Source organism: Poromitra crassiceps, assembly GCF_964638095.1.
Source record: "Poromitra crassiceps genome assembly, chromosome: 8".
Taxonomy (NCBI): domain Eukaryota; kingdom Metazoa; phylum Chordata; class Actinopteri; order Beryciformes; family Melamphaidae; genus Poromitra; species Poromitra crassiceps.
In genome coordinates, this window is record NC_139629.1 from 35,914,491 (window position 1) to 35,937,349 (window position 22,859).

At 45.2% G+C, this 22,859-nt stretch overlaps 1 protein-coding gene across 4 annotated transcripts; it reads left to right on the forward strand.

Annotated features, from left to right (window-relative positions):
• The first annotated feature begins 1,425 nt into the window (after positions 1–1,425).
• LOC310780365 (MYND-type zinc finger-containing chromatin reader ZMYND8-like) lies at positions 1,426–21,874 on the forward strand. Of its 4 annotated transcripts, none has more exons than XM_083640940.1 (20): positions 1,426–1,541; positions 7,963–8,033; positions 9,179–9,342; positions 10,670–10,891; positions 11,233–11,346; positions 12,850–12,942; positions 13,056–13,143; positions 13,248–13,303; positions 13,425–13,502; positions 13,651–13,769; positions 13,853–14,325; positions 14,517–14,642; positions 14,774–14,929; positions 16,421–16,948; positions 17,038–17,520; positions 17,623–17,783; positions 18,115–18,195; positions 18,812–18,890; positions 19,310–19,549; positions 20,701–21,874. In XM_083640940.1, exons 1-20 carry the CDS (start codon positions 1,528–1,530, stop codon positions 20,874–20,876), a joined length of 3,522 nt encoding a protein of 1,173 aa, XP_083497066.1. In that variant the 5' UTR covers positions 1,426–1,527; the 3' UTR covers positions 20,877–21,874. The 4 variants fall into 4 exon arrangements, with proteins under 4 accessions (XP_083497066.1, XP_083497068.1, XP_083497067.1 ...); XM_083640942.1 differs by having other exon boundaries at positions 17,626–17,783; XM_083640941.1 differs by having other exon boundaries at positions 13,654–13,769.
• The last annotated feature ends 985 nt before the right edge of the window (positions 21,875–22,859 follow it).

The window sequence follows — 22,859 nt, forward strand, 5'->3', positions numbered from 1 at the left end:
TCACATCTTGATAGTTTTCAAACCGTTCTCACTTTGGCCGCTAGAGGTCAGCAAAGGATAGGGCGGGATATTCAGATCCATACATACAGTCCATGGGCATACCTACACAACAGCCCAGTTCCTCCATATAACATGACGCTGGTTCATGCAACCACAGTAGGCTACTATCATGTAGTCTCAGTCAGACCCACCATCGACGTCAGCAAGCTAGATATCTACGGCTGACACTGTGAGACTAACTATCATGTTACAACAGAACAGATCAGTGCACATTCACTTGGGCAAGGGGAGGACATTTTCAGGAAAACACAATAACAAGACCACAAGCAGCCCGGCTAGCTCAGTCGGTAGAGCATGAGACTCTTAATCTCAGGGTCGTGGGTTCGAGCCCCACGTTGGGCGCACTCTTTTCACTTCTATCTCTCTCATATACATTCACCCAACTCTTGGTGAAAGCCTATATTCCTAAGAGCAAGTCAGGTAGGCAGCAATAACATGTGCTTTATCCAGCAATGATGAATTATTAATGACCATCGTCACAGCACAGACTGTGAAGGAGACACCGCTCTGTACACACACACTGTATACTGTATAGTGTATGCTGTACAAGGTAACGTTCAAATCCTCCCATTTTCCTTTTCCTGTTTATGAGGGAGGAGTTGTAAACACATGTATGGTATTCAACCTATTACTACAGGTTGCTAAACATGGGCTTACACACATATACGTTGTGTGTTTGGTCAACTATCAGTGGGATATGTATTTATTTCACTACAGTAACGACAATGATGTTTAGCATAAAAAGGATTTGGCCTGTTCAAAACCTCTATGCCTATTTTGCTTTTGCTGTGTGAGCCTTTCCCCTACATTTACAACACACCGGCATAGACGTGTTTTAAAATACAAATATTCTCAGTGAGGGTGTTAAAAAAATCTTTTTGCAGGGATTCGGACCTACGTGGCAATGGTTTTAGTGAAGAGCTATAGCCTCTCTATCCTCTGAAGACGGTTGAGGAGGGAGGAGTTTAGACAAAGGCCCTCTCTCTCCACTCACACAAAAATGGAGGCTTGTGCAGAGAAGCCATGGTGTCCTGCTTGCCACGTTCTACATGGTGCCATTTCTACTACTAAAGCCTCCAAATAAGACAACTACCAGCAGATGCAGCATTGGGACGCTTCATATCGTTGCTATATGGGGTTTGTATGTCCAAAAAATGCTGTTAATCATGTTATTTGACTGTTTTAGGCCTAGTTCTCTTGCTTATTTTTCTTCCCCTCTCTCTCTGACACTCACACAGAGCTGCCCCTGCCTGCGCTGAACAAAGATAATTACTCAGGAAACACATTGGCCAATCAGACGCGGCCTTGCATCCTGCCTGTGAGGCGACGGACCAGTCAGGACCTGGCTAACATCACTCTGGGCCTGATCGCCTTGCCTGAAGAGCGGAGCCTTTCCCCGGCTGAGCTGAGGGCTGAGAGTGTCCTCCATGTTTTTTAAGTGTTGACATAACAGTGTGTCAGGCAGCCATGCATCCACAGAGGTAAGGCCTGTCTCTTTTTTTATCTCAACTCTAATAACAAACATGGCTTCCTTCTTCTTCTTCTTGTTGTTGTAGTGACTGTTGATTTCTGATGATAAATCTGCACACCATGAAATCAGAGGAGGAGGAGGAGGAGGTGGTGGAGGAGGAGGAGGGGCCGGGGTGGACTGGAGGCCTTGCAAGGCCTCTGCTCGCACCACAGTGCTGAGGGTGGGGGGTTGGGTAAGGACTCTCACCCTTGCTCTCCACTCTGTGTCTCCGGGTCACATGGGTGCCCCAGACAAGCCAGGCTGCCATGCAGGAGGCATGGAGAATCCCCTTTCTTGTCTTTTTCCCCCCTTTTTTTTATCATGCTAAAGAGTTAGATTTCTAATGGCCACTCGCATCTCCTTTCTGTTGTAGCAGCCCTCTTTTGCAGCAGTTTGTGTCGACTCCTCTGGCGTGTGGGGGGATGGGCAGTGGAGGATGGAGAGAGGGGAGGGGGTGGTATGTACCCTTTGTAAGTAGATTGCCCCGTTGTTATCTTGTGTCATGCCAGGCCGGGGAACAGACGCGGGGGGCAACAGATGTGCCTGTTAGGAGGACAGGGGGGCATCACTGAATACTGGTTTTATTGCATGGGGAGGGGGGGGGGGGGGGCATACTGGAGGGACACTGTAAATATTAGGATTTTTTTTCTCATTTTTTTTTAAATGTTTTTAGTTTCTGGATCACATTCTGGATTCATAAAATCTGAACAGGGATTGAAGAAATATGAACTGAGGTTGAAGAAAACCTGTGACAGGAGTGTTATGTTTGTATCCATTTGTTACATTTGAATCCATTCATTTCCCTTTGTTACATTTTGTTACATTTGTTTATTTCTCTTCACAGTAAAAAATCAACCAATGCATGAACCCCCTTGAAACAAAGGTTTGTCACAGGGGAATATTGATTCATTTTTCTTCTTCAAATGTCATTTTTCTTTTGAGCCAAAAGGTGTGGATGCACCGGTGTTAGACCAGCTACCTAGTTTCTCCATTTACAGCCCCAAGGCCCTTTTGGGTTACAGCCCAGTGCTACGACTGCCTCCACAGTCCACAGCAGCGTTCAGCATGAAAGTGTTTCCTCCACACGCTGATCCTCAAACAGTGGCCATTTTGTGTGTAGAGTTCCTCCTGGGAGAACTCCCCTCACAGATCAAAACAGCGAGACAGAAAAAGCTACGTGTGTTTTTTACCTCCTCTACGTGGGTATGCAGCATGTTTTGAGAATATGGAAAGATGGTGGCGTGTTTCTCTTCGACCTCACTCTCATCTGTTTCAGCCATTTTCTCTCTCTTCTCTTTTGCTGCTCGGGGGGGTTTTTCTCATATTTTTAACCATAAACACCCAAACAGCATTGATTCCTGTGTTTCACTTAAACAGCAGGTTTTCTCTGTGCTTTTGTCAAGATTCTTTTTCATACCTAAGATGTGAAATTTACTCAAAGAATATATGAAACAAGACATTGTTTTAAATATTTGATCTGGTCCTTACATGGATTGAGAGCACATGTGTTCAGAAATGAACATGCCATACGATATCTTACAGAGCACAGTAGAAACATAGTACATTAGACTATACCATGTTGGGGGGCGGGGGTGCTCTTTGTTTCACATGCATGACAGGAAGAGAGGGGGGGGGGGTTCCCTTGCATTTTATGACCAGCACAACAACAAAAACAGTACAACCTATGTTGTTTCTCTTAGACGGTTACTACTGTTACACTGTTACTAATGCACTAAGAGTAAAACCAAAACCTAAAGTGCACAACTGATTCAGAATGGCCCAACTGCACGACGCTGTAAGCAAAGCCTGTAAGTATGAATGTTACATTTCATTAGTAGTGTAATGTTAGAGCGAGGAAACAAATCATCTGGCAGTGGCCCGGGTTAGATGAGGCAACCGTCTGTAAACAGGACACCAGAGGTCGAATAGCAGAGCCATTGAGTTACGCCTCCAACCACCACAAAGATCACCTCTCCCAAAAGAGCGTCCTCTCAAATCCCCCCGCGCTTCATGCTGTCATGCCCCAAGATGGCTCAAGCTAAACGGAAGGAAAAGGCAGTACAGGGGGGGGAAATCTCTGCATTGCAGCAGAACTGCTTTTTAAGAGGAAGAGGGAAGCTTTGCACACTGTGTGTGTGATCCGTGTGGCACAGCACAGCACAGCCAATCACGTTCCACCCCGGTGGCCCTCCAGCCAATCACGGCCGCAGTCGAGGTTAAAGATTGACAATCGGGAGGGAGAGCAGCAGGGAGAGCAACGAAGGGCCTTGTGGAAAATTCCACAGCCATCTTTGATTCACCCTTTACAGCCTCATGTAAAATCCAGGTCAAATGTTTCTTCTATTTAGCCGATTGTGTTGCGAGCAGCAGTATTACTTGATGTACTAAGGAGGTGCTGTGTCACATTGTATTTGGTTAATGGTTTTACAGTTACAAATGAATCATGCTAATAATAGAGTTGAAAACCTTTATTGCATGAAAATAGAGGCAAATGTGTCGACCTTGATCTTAATCCTTTGTTTATGGTAAAAAAAAAATACGTCTGTTTTGTGACATTTCAGGAAAAGCAAACGTGGATGGCTTGCATGTCTTTGTGTTTCCATAGGACTGTTGATCCTGTATAAGGTTGAATGAGTCTGGTCATTTTACTCAAAGTACCCAAAGAGAGTTTGTAATACAAACCTAGTAATCTCTCTATGGCTCTCGATGGCTGTTTGTTTCCCATTCAACCACAGTATTCATTCCAAGTGTTTTCAAGGGCAGTTCTGCAGATAATTTGAGATGAAGTCTGCATTCTGTACCTTCCCCCTTTTTGTCTTTTGTCGAGCTCCTTTATGCAATATTCTTTTTGAAGCCGGGGAAAATGCCGTCTCTTCCTGGTAAGGGATAGAAACTAGGTTTGCCAGGATCTGACTGTACTCGGCTCGCACGGCGCTCCGCTCTCTCATTCTGAAGCCTGATTCTTCTGCGATGGCAGTGTTTCTTTCACACAGTGAAGGAGAAAAGGCACGAGGCTGAAGAGGGTAAACAACAAACCAGACAAAATGCTTCTCCTCACTTTGCAGGGTTTTCCCTGCCGTCTCCCTCTCTCTCTCTCTCTCTCTCTCTCTGTGTCTCTCCCTGTGCTCTCTCGGCCGAGCGGTGTTGTGTTTTTAATGTTGAACTGTAATCTCCACAGATCTGTGGTCGTCCTCTCCTGCATGGATGTGCCAGTGCCTGAGCCTGGGAGTGGGGGATGGGGGAGAGAGGGGTGTGGGGAGGGGGGGAGGAGTGCAAGCTGTGGCCTCCATTTTCTGTGACGAGAAAAAAGCCCGCACATCTAACAGGAGAGGAATCTCAAGGCATCAGAGTCAGTGTGTTTCTCTTTTTGTCCATCAGGTAACTACTCACAGAGGGGGATGGTATCAATGTTTTCTTGAAGCCGGTCTTTCTGGAATATATCCCAGAGTCTGCTCAGAGTCTGCTGTGGATTTATCTGGCTAACTATCCTTGTATGATGATGATGATGGGACACAGCTCCTGCTCTGAGAATGCCCTCTGGAACAGCAGGTTTTTTTGCTCCTGCTGCTGATCCTGCCGTCCTGCTAGTTGCAGCACTTTGTCAGTGTGAATGTAGGGGTGGTGGCACTCTGTTCAGCAGCTGTGGGAGAACGTTCTCTCTCTTCACTGCTTCAGTACACGTAGCAGAGGAGAACGTTCTCTCCAGTGCTTCAGTACACGTAGCAGTCTCTGAGGTAGCAGAACGTTCTCTCTCTCCAGTGCTTCAGTACACGTAGCAGTCTCTGAGGTAGCAGAGGTTCTCTCTCTCCAGTGCTTCAGTACACGTAGCAGAACGTTCTCTCTCTCCAGTGCTTCAGTACACGTAGCAGTCTCTGAGGTAGCAGAACGTTCTCTCTCTTCAGTGCTTCAGTACACGTAGCAGTCTCTGAGGTAGCAGAACGTTCTCTCTCTCCAGTGCTTCAGTACACGTAGCAGTCTCTGAGGTAGCAGAGGTTCTCTCTCTTCAGTGCTTCAGTACACGTAGCAGTCTCTGAGGTAGCAGAGGTTCTCTGTCTTCAGTGCTTCAGTACACGTAGCAGTCTCTGAGGTAGCAGAGGTTCTCTGTCTTCAGTGCTTCAGTACACGTAGCAGTCTCTGAGGTAGCAGAGGTTCTCTCTCTTCAGTGCTTCAGTACACGTAGCAGTCTCTGAGGTAGCAGAGGTTCTCTGTCTTCAGTGCTTCAGTACACGTAGCAGTCTCTGAGGTAGCAGAGGTTCTCTGTCTTCAGTGCTTCAGTACACGTAGCAGTCTCTGAGGTAGCAGAACGTTCTCTCTCTTTAGTGCTTCAGTACACGTAGCAGTCTCTGAGGTAGCAGAGGTTCTCTCTCTTCAGTGCTTCAGTACACGTAGCAGTCTCTGAGGTAGCAGAGGGAGTTGGCTCATGTTCTCTCATTTTCATGTGGGCCTCGTTTGTTCACCCTGTCCGGAACACCAAGGCCCCGGAGGGGTTGTGTGCACGTGTGTGGTGTGGTGTGTGTGTGTGCACACGTGTTGTGTGTGTCTGGTGTGTGTGTGTGTGTGCGTGCGCGTGTGCGCGAGTGCGACTGTTAGCAGGTTGAAACAAGATACACTTTTGCTGGATTCATTTTTTTTGTATCTGGTCAACCCACATCTTTCCTTATCCAGACGACATGAGTTATTGTGGAGGGTTTCTCTTAAGTTTCAGTTTGATCATTGAAGTTTGATCATTTCAGTTTCAGTTTGATAAGCTGTTTGTGAGAGACTGAAAGGACAAATGAATGTACCTAGATTTGCTTGGATGATTGTGGACTAGAGAGCTCTTGGTTCTTGGCTTGGTGACATGCTTGTTGCAGTATGTGTGTGGGGTCATGAAGAGGCCTAGTCATTGTCTCACCCTTTGGATTGTGAGGCCGACATCAAGGTTGATGTGATCATCGTACCTAATCATCTCTCTCACAGTTGGGTTTCTAGCTTTTTGTCTACAGTCACGCCCGTCCCTGAACTGGTTTTGATGTGGAGACGTTTGATCAACTCGATAGTGTGGAATCTGTGGAATGTCTCAAGGAGGGGCGGCAAGGGGAAGAACATCAACATGAAGAGCATTGCTTTATCTTTTAGAAGAAAAGGGGGAAAAAAACCTATCTCACGAATGTGGTTGACCTTTATGTCGTTGCCTGAACACAGCCAGCGTCCTGACTGGACGATGAACTGGTCAAGGCTGTGACCTGTCAGGGGTCTTTGGGAGGGTTTTCTCTCTCGGGGGGGGGGGGGGGGGGGGTTCAGGTCGTGGATAAGACGACATGGTTGGAACGAGGCCCTCTGTTGCTCTTGACAAAGGAGAAGCTGAACGTTCAAAGAGCTCCATTCATCACCAACCCCCCCCCCCCCTCCACACACACACACACTTTTTCTTCTTCTCCTTTTCTCCTCCGAGGAAATGAGATGAGAGCGGAACCAGAGACTCCAGGGAATCAGGCTTTTACATCAGTGCTGGATGTGTTGATGCGTTTTGTCGAGGGTGTATCCTCGGTGTTTGTCACAATATTGACCCGATGGCGATATTTATATCAAATGTTTATTAGTGAATTTCAAAATCATCGTGCTTGTATTGGTTAAGAGCTTTCGCAAGTAGACTCGTCAAGAGGTTTAGTTTCCCAAATATCCTCCTAACTAGACCTAGGTTTGAATCCTCGAAGCGTATTATAAGGATCTGTTGCAACTTGCAACTGGTCTCCAGGAATCGGACGGAAAGCCTTGGGGACCGACACCCGTTGTTAGAGAAGGGGCTTGAGAGGTACCAGGAGCAACCTACTGCTCGTCACCCTGAGACGTCGTTCCTCGAGTTAGTAGGGATCAACCCCCACTGGCTTTCCTGTTACTATAGGACCCGCTGTTCCTATTTGTCGTTGGGGTGCAAAGATCAGGACCTGGTTGGACTGAGATCTTCTACTCTCTGGTGTCTTCTGGAGGACAGCTACTGTATGCTGCTGGTCTAATCTAAAGTTAGATGGCCTTCTGCGTTGTTGTGAATCTCAGCTTGTGCTTTGTGGAGATGAGTGTTGCCATGGCGATTGCTACCGTTGTGTCTCTTGGAACATAACGAGTGAATTCTGTCTGTCACTGATAAAAAGTGGAAATGAGTTGAGCTTTTATTACACAATGTCAGAAATGTGTTGACATCAAATACAAAAAAATGAATAATAAATAATAATAATAATAATAATAGCGTTGGGAACCTGCAGTCTCTCGTGCCTGATCCCTCTGGGACCTGGGTGCCTTAGGTGGTGTTCCACTCGGATCCACTTGTTTACTGTGATGCCGGTTGGTTTGTGAACAGCCTTTCTGACTTCCTCTCTTCTTCTTCTGTGTGCTTCTTCTTCTGTGCTCTGCAGTCTGGCTGAGGATGAGATAAAGACGGAGTCTGATGTGGTAGAGGGGATGGAGGCGTCCGCACGATCCAAAGGTAAGTCTCTTAAGGCCAAGTAGCCTACATTTAAGAGTCAAACCTCTTGAACGCGGCTTAGTTTTCAGACTATGAAGAAGAGGGTGTTTTAAGATTGAAGGAGCAGTCTAATGCATGTTGTGGATCTCTATAGGAATACACACTGATAATCCATTACGCCCGACTGCCTGCCTGTTTAGAATGTGTGTCAAGTATCAACAACACACAGTCTATCAGCAGACACTGCTACTGTAACGACAGAGTCCATCAGCAGACACTGCTACTGTAACGACACAGTCTATCAGCAGACACTGCTACTGTAACAACACAGCAGTTTAGAGGAAGCACTCCAGCATGCGTTAGCCTTAATAATATCACGTGTTTATGTAACACTTTTGATATAGTAGGAGCTTAATGTTCTTGTATAAGTTCTTGTCTTTCATTTATGACAATTGCAATAATTCCCAATTTAACTGCTATTGAGATCCAGTGTGAGGCTTGCTGAGTAGATATCGATATTATCATGATGACAAAAACAAAAAAAAGCTTAAAGCTGGACACTGTATCTGACATTCAAATAAAAAGAAGCTTAAAGCTGGACACTGTATCTGACATTCAAATAAAAAAAAGCTTAAAGCTGGACACTGTATCTGACATTCAAACAAAAAAAGCTTAAAGCTGGACACTGTATCTGGCATTCAAATAAAAAAAAGCTTATCTGACATTCAAACAAAAATAAGCTTAAAGCTGGACACTGTATCTGACATTCAAATAAAAAGAAGCTTTAATCTGGACACTGTATCTGACATTCAAACAAAAAAAAGCTTAAAGCTGGACACTGTATCTGACATTCAAACAAAAAAAAGCTTAAAGCTGGACACTGTATCTGACATTTAAATTGAAATGAAATGAAAAAAAGAAGTGCGTCAATTGCCACATCTGTCCCTGGTTCCTCAGAAAAACACTGAATGTGAGATTATTGGAATGAGAGATGATGGTGTCTTAATAGGTTTAATGGTCACTGGTCTATTCCAGCAGTTGCCAAGTCATTTATCATTGGCGTTCCAGTCCGTTAGTAGCCACCCTGTTAAGGTTGTGTAACACTAGTGACACTAGTCTTGTCGTGTGCACTGATCGGATTCTCTCTCTCCCTGCGTGCGGTCCAGTCCCTGACCCTCCCGGGTCAGCAGAACGGGCGCCGGCGCCACAGAAGAGGAGGATGCCGAGTCCCAGCCATTCCTCCAATGGCCACTCTCCGTCAGACACCTCCCCCAGCCCCGTGAAGAAGAAGAAGAAGCCCGGGGCTGTCCACTCCAACAACAAAGACCAGGTGAGGATGGACAGGCCCATATGGCTGTGACCTCTGACCTGCTCACACTGGATATGTGGGTGGGATTGGTGTCTTTTACAGTGTTGTGCCTGAAGGCTTGAAGCAGTGACACCTGGTGCATGGTCACATGGCCATTTGTATTTTGACGACTACTGATATGTGCATCTGTTTTGTTGTTGTTGTTCAATTCAAATTGTGTGCTTTGAATAATCTGATTGGCTAATTGGTGTGATTCCCCTTTGTGCCTCCTTGTGTGTGCATGGCTTTAAAGGGTAATTCCTGCTTTTTTTTGTAGTGTGATACTTTGACACGTCTTTGACCTGAGCCTAGTTATGCATAAGTTCAGAATACATGGATTGATGACGATCTGGAAATGGTCATAAGAGCTGCAGTAAAATGTAGCGAATGCTAAATCAATAGCAACTTTAGTATCTAAAAGTGAGGGCTTTTCAAAGTGTGAGGTGGGGGCCGCCTCACCAGGGGGGCTCCAAGCAGTTTCAGGGGAGGCTCAGTGAATGGAAGTGAAAAAAGGAGATCACATAGAATAGCCTAAATGTGTGTGAGTCAGAAACTAATAAACGCCTTCAGACCCTTTTTATGTATGTGGTTTAGTCTGAAGTATAAACGGCAACATCAGGCTATCTTATAACATAATCATGATCCCATAGGCATCCGGGGGGCGCCTTTTCCCAAGACTTGTCAGGTGGGCTGCCCACAGTCTCAGACTTTGAAAACCCCTGATCTAAGTCATCCTTAACTAGGCTTGGCCTCGTACTGTGAAATAGGTTACAACAGATTAATTTACCATAATATACAAATTGTGCTGATGGTTTAGGGCACTTACCAGAAAAACAAATCCTGCATCGTGTCTACTCTCAGGTGAAAGATCAGCGATCTAGTAATTATCACACTTGAAAATAAACAGCAGTTACCCTTTAAGCTACATCGGGAACCCTTTCGGCTCAGTCTGGAATCAATCACGTGATCAGAACTTTCGGATGTGACCATCACTCATCACTACTGTGCGTTTTGCTTAGGGGTCTGGTATCACACAAAATTATCATTAACCCATTGATACCTGATGCAGCATTTGTGTGTGTGTATCCCTTTAAGACGGTTCGCGGTCTTAAAGGGATACACACACAAATGAGGGATATACATGCAAATGCTGCATCAGGTAGCAATGGGTTAAAAAAACATTTAAAAAATGCAGCTTATCCTGCCTTATTATCACCACCTTGTTTGTGTTGCACTGCACCTTTTTTGTGTTTGTTCCTGCGTGTTTTTGAAACCTGCCCCCCCTGTGTTTCTCTTGCCTGCATTTCAGTCAGAGCTAAGACATGGTCCCTTTTACTATGTGAAGCAGCCAGCACTCACCACAGACCCTGTTGATGTTGTACCGCAGGACGGCAGGAACGACTTCTACTGCTGGCTGTGCCACCGCGAGGGCCAGGTGCTCTGCTGTGAGCTCTGCCCCAGGGTGTACCACGCCAAGTGCCTCAAACTACCAGCCGAGCCCGAGGGCGACTGGTTCTGTCCTGAGTGTGAGGTATCTCGCTAAAGATGTGTGTGTGTGTGTGTGACGCGCACGCTTACAGCACAATCTACACACTGAGCTTGTCTGGTAACTCACCCTGTCAGCTTGAGAGATGTTGGCGCATTAAAATCGTTTTCTTTACCCTTTTGGGGAAATAGATTATTTTGCGGTTCCAAGTGGCTACAAGCTAACTCAGAAGCTAATAGTGATGCGAATGTACGCTTATTAGAAAGTTAATATCTTTGCCAACTTGCGAGAATATGAGCAGTTGGGTTCAGTCCTTTGCTTGATGGGATGGGCGTCTCAGTAATACGGATACCATTTTTATAATCGAATCTTACGTTTTTTTGCAGAAAATCACTGTTGCTGAATGCATAGAAACCCAGAGCAAGGCCATGACGATGCTAGCAATAGACCAACTCTCCTACCTGCTCAAGTTTGCCCTCCAGAAGATGAAACAGCCTGGGGTAAGTCACTTACTGTAAATGTAAGTGTAAATGTATTGGGGTTTTTTTACCTTAAAGTCGAGTTGAACCCAAAAATGACTTTTCTTTTCTTTTAGTTAAAATACCTGGGTATGCAGTGCACCTATTTAATAATGTATGCCAAAAAAATCACAAAAATCTAATTCCTTTAGTTTTTTCACATCAAAAGTTCATTTTTCAAGATTTAATTGATAACACTAATCTACAGTTTGCTGACGTCACCTAGTACTACCGAATTTCTACCCCATTTCAACCAATCATATCACGACATGCAGCTGTCAATCAAATCTTCATTTCAGGATAATTTTCTCTTCCAAATGAAGTAGAAAATGGCGCCTAGTGCCTGTCATCTGGCAGAATTCCTATCCCATAAACTAACTACTAACTTGGCCAATTGCATGAAACATGAACAAAAAACAAAAACTATAATCTCTAAGAATGCAAAGAAATGTAACTGGCCCGTTAAAACGCGCATTCCAGCAATATCTTATTTACAGAAATAGCGTAAAAGGCGCGCGCTTGAGAGCGTGGTAGTCAGGGGTCGCCCGTCGGAGATTCCAGGCGGGCGGGCAGCACCCATGCATCGGATTGTCCGCTCGCTCCGCACGAAGCAAGTGGCTGCCTGGTACAACACGCTGAATCCCACTCGATTTGGGGGTGGAACACGCCATGATTGACCAATGCCAAAGCCAGTTGACAGAATTGTCAAATCAAATCATTGACACGTATATGGTCCGCCTCTCAATTTGTTTTCAGTCTCCGACGCTAACGCTAGTGCATTCGCCTCCGGTTCACTTGGACTTTAATATAACAGCTTTTAAATCATTTTGATGCGATACTGACTAGGGAGAATGGTACCTCTATCAATCCCACTCTGCGCCCTGAACGCCCTGTTTCCTGCACCATAACACTCTGTGCCCTGAACGCCCTGTTTCCTGCACCATAACTTTGAGGTTCAGTCCTGAGCATTTCAAGTTGCCTGGAATGTGTAACTCCATTTCCTGCTGCTGCGGCTCCTTCAGATTAAAAGTTTTCCACTGACAAAGTAATGGGACACTTTTATTGTGAAGTACGCATAGGAAGTGAAACATGTTTATCGCCTGCCAGCTTGATTAGTGGTGCGATTAGCCACTTGTTTCAATAAAACAAGTGGAGACAACAACATTTGGGGATATTTTGAGCTATTTTTCCCACCAGCAAATCAGAAACACTGCAGAAAAAGGTTAGCAAAGTAGAGAGTACAAGCAAAAACGGTAAAATAAGGCTGATATCCGAACACAAACGGGGAAGTGTAGCATTTATTAGCATCTGTATTTGCCACTTGTGGCAGCAGAGGCCGCTGTTGCTGCTGCTCAGAAGATTTCACATTGGGGCTTTAATTGAGCTCATATAACCATTGTCTTTGTGTTCATGACGATGTTTTATGTAAAAGACAAAGTATGGTAGTTGATGTATAATGCCTGTTATTCTTTTCGACCTGAGCAGACGGAGCCTTTTCACAAGCCTGTTTCTCTGGAACAGCACCCAGATTATGCAGAATATATCTTCCACGCCATGGACCTGTGTACTTTAGAGAAGGTACCAAGATACACGAGTAATAACTGTAACAATACATACTTAAAGAAATATGATTATTATTCATCATTGAAATGTCTTGTGTCATTGATGTTATTGTTCTCATGTTTTGATAGAATATCAAAAAGAAAATGTACGGCTGCACCGAAGCCTTTCTCGCTGATATGAAATGGATCTTACACAACTGCATCATCTATAATGGAGGTAGGCCACTTTGAGATACATCAGTCATCATCACCTTACTCTGCTGTTCAAAGAAAACATCAACGGCAATTCACGGCTCAACCTTTCTCATGGCTTTGTTCCAGGTAATCACAAACTGACAGCGACAGCAAAAGTCATCGTCAAGATTTGTGAACACGAGGTAAAGTAGCTTTACCGACTTGATAATGGCTCATCTAGATACAGTATGTGTCATTTATGTACGAATAAATGGATGAATCTCGTTCTGTTATATTCTCATTTTGTTTCATAATGGGTTTCAGATGAATGAGATCGAGGTGTGTCCAGAGTGCTACCTGACTTCATGCCAAAAACGGGACAACTGGTTTTGCGAACCATGTGTAAGTCTCGACATGGTCTTAAGCTATTACACTTGTCGTAACAGTTTTTATACATATTCTATCATCTTAACTCATTAAAGGGTGTCCAGTTATTAAATTCCAGTGTAAAACTTTGACACGTTGAATTATTTTTGCTTTGTCCACCAAGCAGAGTCAACCCCACCCCCTGGTCTGGGCTAAACTAAAGGGATTTCCCTTCTGGCCAGCCAAGGCTCTGCGGGAGAAGGACGGGCAGGTCGATGCACGCTTCTTTGGACAACATGACAGGTAAACCCATTAGAATAAATTAAACTCCTTGTTGTTGGTTTGCGTCACCAAAACTCAGACTAGTCTCTTGTTTTTCCACAAAGGGCCTGGGTCCCCGTCAACAACTGCTACCTCATGTCCAAAGAGATCCCCTTCTCCGTGAAGAAGACCAAGAGCATTTTCAACAGTGCCATGCAGGAGATGGAGGTCTACGTGGAGAACATCCGCAAGAAATTTGGGATCTTCAACTATGCACCCTTCCGTACCGCCTACACGCCCAGCAACCACCTGCAGATGTTACAGGACCCCTCCAACCCCGACGCTGGGCCAGTGAAGATGGAGAAATCTGAAAAGCTTCGCCTCAACTTCGACATCACCGCATCTCCCAAGATGGTCCTCGGCAAGAGCTCCGCAGCGGGCGGGATGCGTCGGAGGATCTCCACGGACGCGCCTCGTTCTCCCATGAGCACCACCTCGTCTCACACGGGCTCCGACGCCGAGCAGGACGGCATGGAGAAGCCCCCCAGGAATTCTGCCTTCCACTACAGCACTGGAGAGGAATCTATGGACTTCAGTGGTAACTAAATGCTAAAGTCGACATCACTCTGGCTGTGTAGCCATGAGGGATATGATTGAGTGACTTTATTGTCCACCTCTGTGGAAATTACACCATTTTTATTTATTTTTTATTTATTTTTAGGGGGGGGGGATTCAAATGTTTAAAGCAAAGTAACTAGGTATTCTTTTATTTCTTTGTTTGGATTACAGCATCTCCTGCTTCAGGGAAGGTGGGCCCTGCAGGCAGCATGACGGGCAGCCCCAAGACCACCCCTGGACTGGTGCCCAAGCAGGAGAGGGCTGCAGGCACAGGCAGTATCCTTAATCTCAATTTAGGTCCGTATAATCTCGCCTCTGCACTTCCTGCTCTTAATGTTGTCACAGGCTGATCAGGATCAGATCTGAGATGATACATAGATGTTTTTTCCCAGTTGTCCTCAAGTTGAATGTGAACCATTTGCCTTCAGATCGAGTGAAGGCTGAGATGGATCTGAAGGAGCTGAGTGAAACTGTGCAGCAGCAGCAGCAGCAGCAACAGGGCACGACGGCTGCCCTTCCTACGCCAAAGAGACCCATCAGCAGGAGCCTAGACAAGACTATTGAAAGCTGCAAGGCTCAGCTTGGTGTGTATATAATCAGTCACTAAAGACACATATATAAATAACCCTGTGCCATCTAATTTAGCTTTGGCCCACAATTCTATTCTCGTAGTGTTTTATCTCGTGCCATGTTGTGTGCAGTTAAGTGATACCCAACCTAATAACACAATTCTCTGCTAATTTTAGCCTTTATTAATACAGGGTCTCATGAGAGCAAAGCTCTCTTTTTTTCTTAAGAGCACCCTGTTCACGTTCACACACACACACACACGCATGCACGCACACACACACACACACTCACTCACTCACTCACTCACTCACTCACTCACTCACTCACACTCACATTCACATTCATACCTGGAAGCTGACCAGTACAACCACAGACCGATCTGCTGGCCACTGATCAGCTCCACTGCTGGAGTGATTGGGGTTAAGGGCCTTGCTCAAAGGCACCTCAGTGATGGTAATGAGGGAGGGGCAAGCACTGCTTTTTCCACTTTCCCCACACAGATTTATCCTGCCGGTCCTGAGGATTGAACCGATGACCTACCGGTCACAAGATGCTTCTCTAACCTTTAGGCCACCACTGCCCTAATTTAGGGAATATTTCAATTTTCTACGTCATATTCAAATTGTTCTTTGGCACAAGTCGTCTAAGATGAAACTGGAGTTTATAGTTTGTTTTTCAAGTAATTGCCAGACACCACTAAAGCCCAATTTATGCTTTGTCTGCCGACACTTTTGAAACGGTCGCCGACAGGAATGAGGACTTGAGTCGACACTGTCAAGTGTCTGCGAGCAGCGTCTGCTACCTGGTGAAATGTCTAGTGTCGCTGACTACCGATGTGTCACGCAAGTCTGACTGGCTATACAGACGGCACGCGCTTGACTTCCTTGTTTTGGTTTTCACTCGATTGAAATGAATGAACGTGTCCCCGCTGTTTTTTATCAGCCTGTCCTTCATGTATGACTTTGTGAAAATCACAAAGAACATTGTGACCAACTTCCCAAGAGAGAGAGGAGGTGAGTTGTGTGGTTGTGTGTCGTTTATATGCGGCTGCAGCCAAGCACGTTACATCTTGCCTCCGACGTGGTTTCACTGTGCATTCCATTCCCTCTCTTCTCTTGGCTGTCTGCAGCACTATAGTGTTCGAGCGAACCTTCTCTGAAGTATAAATGCAACACCATGAGCGACACTTTCTTTTTCGTCTGCGACCATGTGCTGAGCGACACCTTCTAATAAGTATAAATTATTATTATTATAAATATATTAAGCTTAACAGTAAATGAACAGATGTCACCACGCCCGGTGGCACAAAGCATGTGGTCGTTGAAATATGTGGCAGCTGGCTTTGTTTGACTGGCATTTATTTGGCATTAGTGATGATGAACTAACTGTTGATGTTGTCACTTAGACTGTTACCAGAGAATCAAAGTCTTTATTCCATTGCATCTGACGAAACACTCTTAACTTCACAACATGTGATTAATAACATTTTATGCTTCCCCATACAGGAATAGATGAGATTTCTGAAGACGTGTATAAAGGCGTGGAACACAGTGACTCGGAGGATTCTGAGAAATCGGACTCGAGTGACAGCGAGTATCTGAGCGACGAGGAGCACCGGCCAAAGAGCTCCTCCGCCCAGGACGACAAAGACAAAGGCGAGCGAAAGAGGCCCAAAGCAGCCACACAAGGAGAGAATAAGGAGGGAGTGACGGGGACAGGGGATAAGGCCACCCCTGAACCCGGGCTCAAAGACAAGCAGGGCAGCAACGGCCCGGATAGGGAAGCCCAGGACAAGCCCAAAACGCCCCAGTCTAAGCCCCTCACCGACACGCCCAAAGCCCCAGAGGACGGTAAAGCAGGTAAAGCAGGCAAAGCAGCTGCTGCCTCCTCGTCCCGGCATGAACAAGACTCTGACTCTGAAAGAGAGCTGGTGATCGACCTGGGCGATGAGCATGGGAACCGTGAGCGAAAGAGGGCCAGAAGAGAGCCAGGAGCCCCTGCTGCCAAAACATCTACGGCTCCCAAGTTGGAAGGTGAGGCTCCTGAGATGTTCACATGTTTCCATGCTTCTCACATGACATGAGTGAGTTGTTAACATGATGTTGACGTTTTCTCTGCCTAGGTAAATTCCCTTCATCCGCCACAGCAGCTTCACCAGCAAAGGAGGCCTCCTCCTCCACTACCAGCCAGAAAGACCCCTCGCAACCTGCCATCACAGCAGCCCTCAACCTCGTTTCCACTACAGCCTCTTGCCCGCCCAGCGCAGCCCCATCCAGCAGCACCCCCGCCCCCTCCCCTACCTCCTCCACCGCCGCCTCGGTCCCTGCAGCCGCGAAGAAACAGCGCCCTCTACTGCCCAAAGAGACGGCTCAGGCAGTGCAGCGGGCAGTCGTTTGGAATCCCACTAACAAGTTCCAGACTTCCTCTCAGAAGTGGCATATGCAGAAGGTGCAGAGGCAGCAGCAGCATGGGGAGCAGCCGGAGGCGCAGACGCAGGAGCAGACGCAGACGCAGGCGCAGACGCAGGCGCAGGCGCAGCCGCTGCAGTCACAGCAGCAGAATTCCTCCTCTAGCACACGCTATCAGACCAGACAAGCAGCTAAAGGTACACGTACCTGTGTCAACAACGCCACCATCTCCCAGATGTGATCCAAATGTCAATCAATTGTATTTATCATTTCCTTTTTCTCCCCTCCATCATCTCCAGCAGTGCAGCAAAAAGACTCCCCTCAGAGCGGCTCCTCCTCATCAGTAACTCCGGTCACCTCTGGCACTTCCTCCTCCTCCTCCTCTCTCGCAGCAGGGGACGTGCAAATCCCCACAGTGTCAGCTGATGTGGCTGCAGATATAGCCAAGTACACAAACAAAGTAAGTCAGGGATTCTTAGCTCTGTAAAGAAGCATTGTAGAATGAGAAGTGACTACAGTTATTTTTATCTGATCGAGGACAATAATGCTGAATTATTTCTGTAATTCATATATAACTTTGTGTAAAGAGTGATGACGCTGTATGGGTCATCTATCTGTAATGTAAGGAAAGATAACTGCTTTCAAAAATCAAAAGGAGCAGTTTTGCTACATGTGCATTTTCAATTCCTTCTTGTTGAGAGAGCAAAGTAGTTGATTGAAGCTGTGGGCCTTGTTTCTAACATCACATGGTCTTTATTCTAACATCACACGATCTTGGAAAAACCTTTCAGATGATGGACACGATAAAAGGGACAATGACTGAAATCTACAATGACCTTTCCAAAAGCACATCTGGAAACACAATTGCAGAGGCAAGTATTCTGGCATCGCAGACAGATGTGTTGTAACTATGGCCATGTTCAGACTAGGAGGCCAAATCTGATTTGTGAACTTTAATGACTTATTAATGATTCAATCCAGATTGGTTTTATGAGTCTGGACGCTCCAAGTCTGATTTGTGTCACTTGTCCCAAACCACATATGGAGGTAGTTTCCAATCTGCTTTCGACTGATGTGACTTCAGTGTGGACGCGCTGATCACCCAAATCAGATTTGAGAGTGTCTTTTGCAGGAGCGCGATTGTTTGGATGGCGAGAGATGATGGTCATTTCTCGTGCTTCTGCGTTGGAAAGCACCTTCAGAGCTAGTCGTTTACTGATGCCTATGTCGTTACCCTAGCAACCCATGCAGATAGGCTCATTGTATCTGGACACACAGATCCGACTTGAACACTTGGCCAAATCAGATTTGTGGCAGTGCGGACACACTCCCAAATCAGATTTGGGAAACCAATCAAGATAATGATGATTAATGACTTTAGCAGCAAATCAGATTTGCCTGTAATGTGAAAATGGCCTAAGACTTCACAAGCTATAGCTGATGATGATGATGATGATGATGATGATCACTGGCTGTGTTTGGCTACAGATTCGACGGTTAAGGATAGAGATTGAGAAACTCCAGTGGTTACATCAGCAAGAGCTATCCGAGATGAAGCACAACCTGGGTAAGTTGTGTTGCTTCCAATAACAATTGAATGAGCCTTTTTCACAGCAGCCATTTTGTGTCTAAAAGGCAGGGTAAACACAGGTGCAACCTAAACATGAATGAGAGCCCCAGCAGCACTGGAACATCTAAATGGATTGGAAGTTGGAAACCCTCATTGTTTTGGTAGCACCTGTGTTTTACCCTGTAATAATACCTAATAATAATTATTAATATATTAGTCATTTTATTTATTTCACACATGCGTACGTGTACCACGGAGTGACAATAAGAATCTTGAATCTGTCTTTTTTTAGACACAAAATGGCTGCTGTGAAAAATGTCAATCTGTTATTTTACGAATAATACAGTATGATCCAGTCACTTAAAGATGGCATGGATTTCAAAGAGACTTGTTTTTCTCTCTGTTGTCCAATACAGAATTGACAATGGCAGAGATGAGGCAGAGTCTGGAGCAGGAAAGGGAACGCTTGGTGGCAGAGGTCAAGAAGCAGGTGGAGACGGAGAAGCAGCAGGCGGTGGACGAGACCAAAAAGAAACAGTGGTGCGCCAACTGCAGAAAGGAGGCCATCTTCTACTGCTGTTGGAACACCAGTTACTGTGATTACCCCTGCCAGCAAGCTCACTGGCCAGAACATATGAAGTCCTGCACACAGTCAGGTAACATCAATACACATCTTGCACTAGTGTTCTCCTCATATTTTTGATTTATGTGGGTGCTACTATTTATGTCCCTGGGGAACATTAGGGTGTCACCCTTGCCAGATTCTGTTATAAATCATGCAGTGTTTTTATTTTTGTCTTATTTTTCTTCTTGGCTTTTCTAAATCTGGCCAGTAGGGTGTGCCGTTTATCACCAAATTCAAAGTGTTCCCGTTGTTTGATGAACAGAAAGGTTTTTCTTACTTTTTCTGAGAATAATTTTGTTGTATTCAAATCTCGGGGATGATATTCTCCCCAGGGAGCTCATCAGGTGAGTTCTGGCAATTTTCTTGATCCAGCCGGTTGATCTGGTTCGTCCAGTTTTAGTCATTTGTCCCTATTCCTCCTATTTAGCAGTAACATTTGAATGATATTCCCTATCCCCCTACATCTGATGCGAGTCATTCTCGAAGTCTCTGTAAGAAACCCTACATTTGACAATGTTTTGAGATGGGCAAAAACTTCCTCTCTCTTCAACAGATTGTTCAATCCTTCAACAGTCCAAGTTGAAATTGTAAGGCCTCTCCTTCCTGCTCTTGCTATATTTACGCTAGCTTGCATTGAAGTCGGAGGTATAATTTTGAGCATGACAGCATCAAGAGTATATTTCACGCTTAGAAGTCAGTTTGAAGCGGTAACGCCCCACCATGTCCTGCCAATCCATCCTTCTAGCAAGCCCCGCCCACTGCTCACATATCCTTCAGTAACACAAAGCCCACGTGTGTAGCAACAACGTTAAGTATATGGTGTCCTCGCAGCACTAAATACAAATGGGTTGCCTCCTCAGTGTATCTCAGACACTACCTCTCCCCTGCCAACCTGGGGGTAGTGTGGTAAAAATTACTTTTCTAACATAATAAAGACCAATAAACTAGAAGTTAAAAAGTATAATAATAAGTATATTATTTATTTACAAAAAAGCAAAGTCACAGAGCTCTGGTTCAGCCCCCTAGAGCAGCTTACTGCAGATAGTGCCCCCTAGGTCTTGAGGGAGGTATTACAACAACTCTAAATTCTCACCACAGTAGCACTGCACACACGAGTATGTATGTAAACTATGCACATAGTCTTTGCCATATTCTCATGTTATATTTCTGATCTCCTTCCAGCCACAGCGTCACAGCAGGACCCGGAGGCGGAGTCCAGCTCGGACCCTCCCAAACCACCGGGCCATTCTGCCGCTGCACCGCCCCCGCCCACCACAACGGCGTCCATAACAGACAAAAGCTCCTCCCCCACAATTATCGACAAGGGCAAGGACAGCGCTGCCGTTACTGTGACCTAATCGCTACACTACATACACACTCTGTAACCTTTTGCAACAGCGCTGTGCAGGCGTAACGGCGTCAAACGCAAGGCACACTCAATACTCGAAGAGCCGCACTTCTGTGACAAATCAGCTTGATTTTGCCCCATCCTCATCTGTATGTCTGCTTGGTGCTCGCTCGTTTCTTGGTCATCCCTCACTCACGTTTTCCACGAGTCTGTGTTCAGGTGGATTCACCTTGTGACTGTAGTCTGTCTCGAAAAATAAAATGTGAGTCTGTATATTTCCATACCTATCCTAAGTTTCATGTTATAGCTCTGTTACCACTTTGTTCCAGATCTGAGGAAGATTCTATCAAACCATCAGATATTTGCTCCATAACATCTTCAGTGCTGCCCTAAAGTACTTGAAGGCTGTTGTATTTTGGTCATTTGTCCCCAAGTAAAACAAACCTGTTGAAACAACCAGCACTTGAGTGTATTCCGTTTATGTGGTGCCACCGTGCCATCAGAGGCAATTTGAGTAATGTAATTGTAAGTTTAATCTGTCTTCAACCATGTCCACTTCATGCCAACATTGGCATTTTTGGCTCATACCTGTTTTATATTGTAGTTCCACAGTGTACACATAAAATAATTATCTGTGATTTATTAAAAAAAAACTAAAAAACAAAACAAAAACCTAAAATTTTAAACTGTACAAAGCTTTTTGTAAGAAGATACCTGAACAATATTTATAGTGTTATGTTTTTATAGTATGTTTATTGAAATCACATTTCTATGTGTCTGAAAAAGTTATTTGAAAAGAATCACTTCACATGAATGTCACCGCGCTGAACAAAGTCTATTCAACCGGTTATTCAAAAATAATGTACCGTAGTCCTAGTCAGACTAACTGGGGTAAATGGAAACTGCAATTTCAGTGTATATTATTTCCTGTGAGCATGTATGTTTTACGTTTGTATGTTTCTCGTTTACATAGACTATTGTACATACAGTAAATTGGTGAAGAAAAAATAAAACTGGTCTGATCATTTTGGTGCTTATCAGTTGACTGTGTCGTCCTCCTTAGTAAAGCAAAGATGAAACGTGTTCCACTTTAGGAATGGATTCATTACAATTTGGATATGGACAGGGGGAAAGTGCATTTACAGCTCAGTAGAACCATAGACAAAAAAATATAATAGAACTTGAGTGCATATGGTGCTTATTGATTCATTATTTAATTCAATAATTTCCTTCTCTTTGATCACAGAATCAGATGTCGACGCCCATCCATATTGCGCCAAGTCCCGCCCTCCTCTGCCTCTGATTGGCTTACCCTAACCCTCATGCCTAAACTCAACCAATCATCATTCCTATTTCCTAAACATAACCAATCACCACTCCCCATGCCTAAACCTAAGGGCGGGACTTGGCGCAAATTGGTGGGAAGGGTTGTGCACAGGAAACCACGTTGTCCAGCGGCACTGCTCTGTTCTCGCGAGAAATCACGTGTGTACAGCAAGTTGAAGAAAATGGAAGGCGATGCAACTTGCTAGCTGAGCGAATAAATTCGTTTATACTGGAACATTTAACCTTAGTTTCGAAGGTATGTTTTCGATTTTATAACGAGATCGGTGTAGAACCGTGTAATATTATAACGCACGTCGAGACTGTAGCATTCGAGACAAGGATCAGTGCGACGTACTGCATTATTACTCGGAACGGTAGCAGCTAACTTAGCTACAGGGAACAATGTCGTACTCCAAAGACTCCTTTACACGATGCTTAGAAAGCTCCTGACTGTTCGTGGCCTTACCAAACGAGACTCTCGCCTTGGTGACGTTAGAGACTCCGGCTGTCTAGCAGTAAGAAGGAACTGTTGGTTTGTTCTTGGTTTGCTACCGAGTGACTAATGTTATTAACGCTACATTTGGGACTTGTCCACAACGTGAACTCGCAGTTTCATCTCTCTTGCACTGGGCAGCCAATTTCCTTTACGCCAGGGCCCATTTTGAGA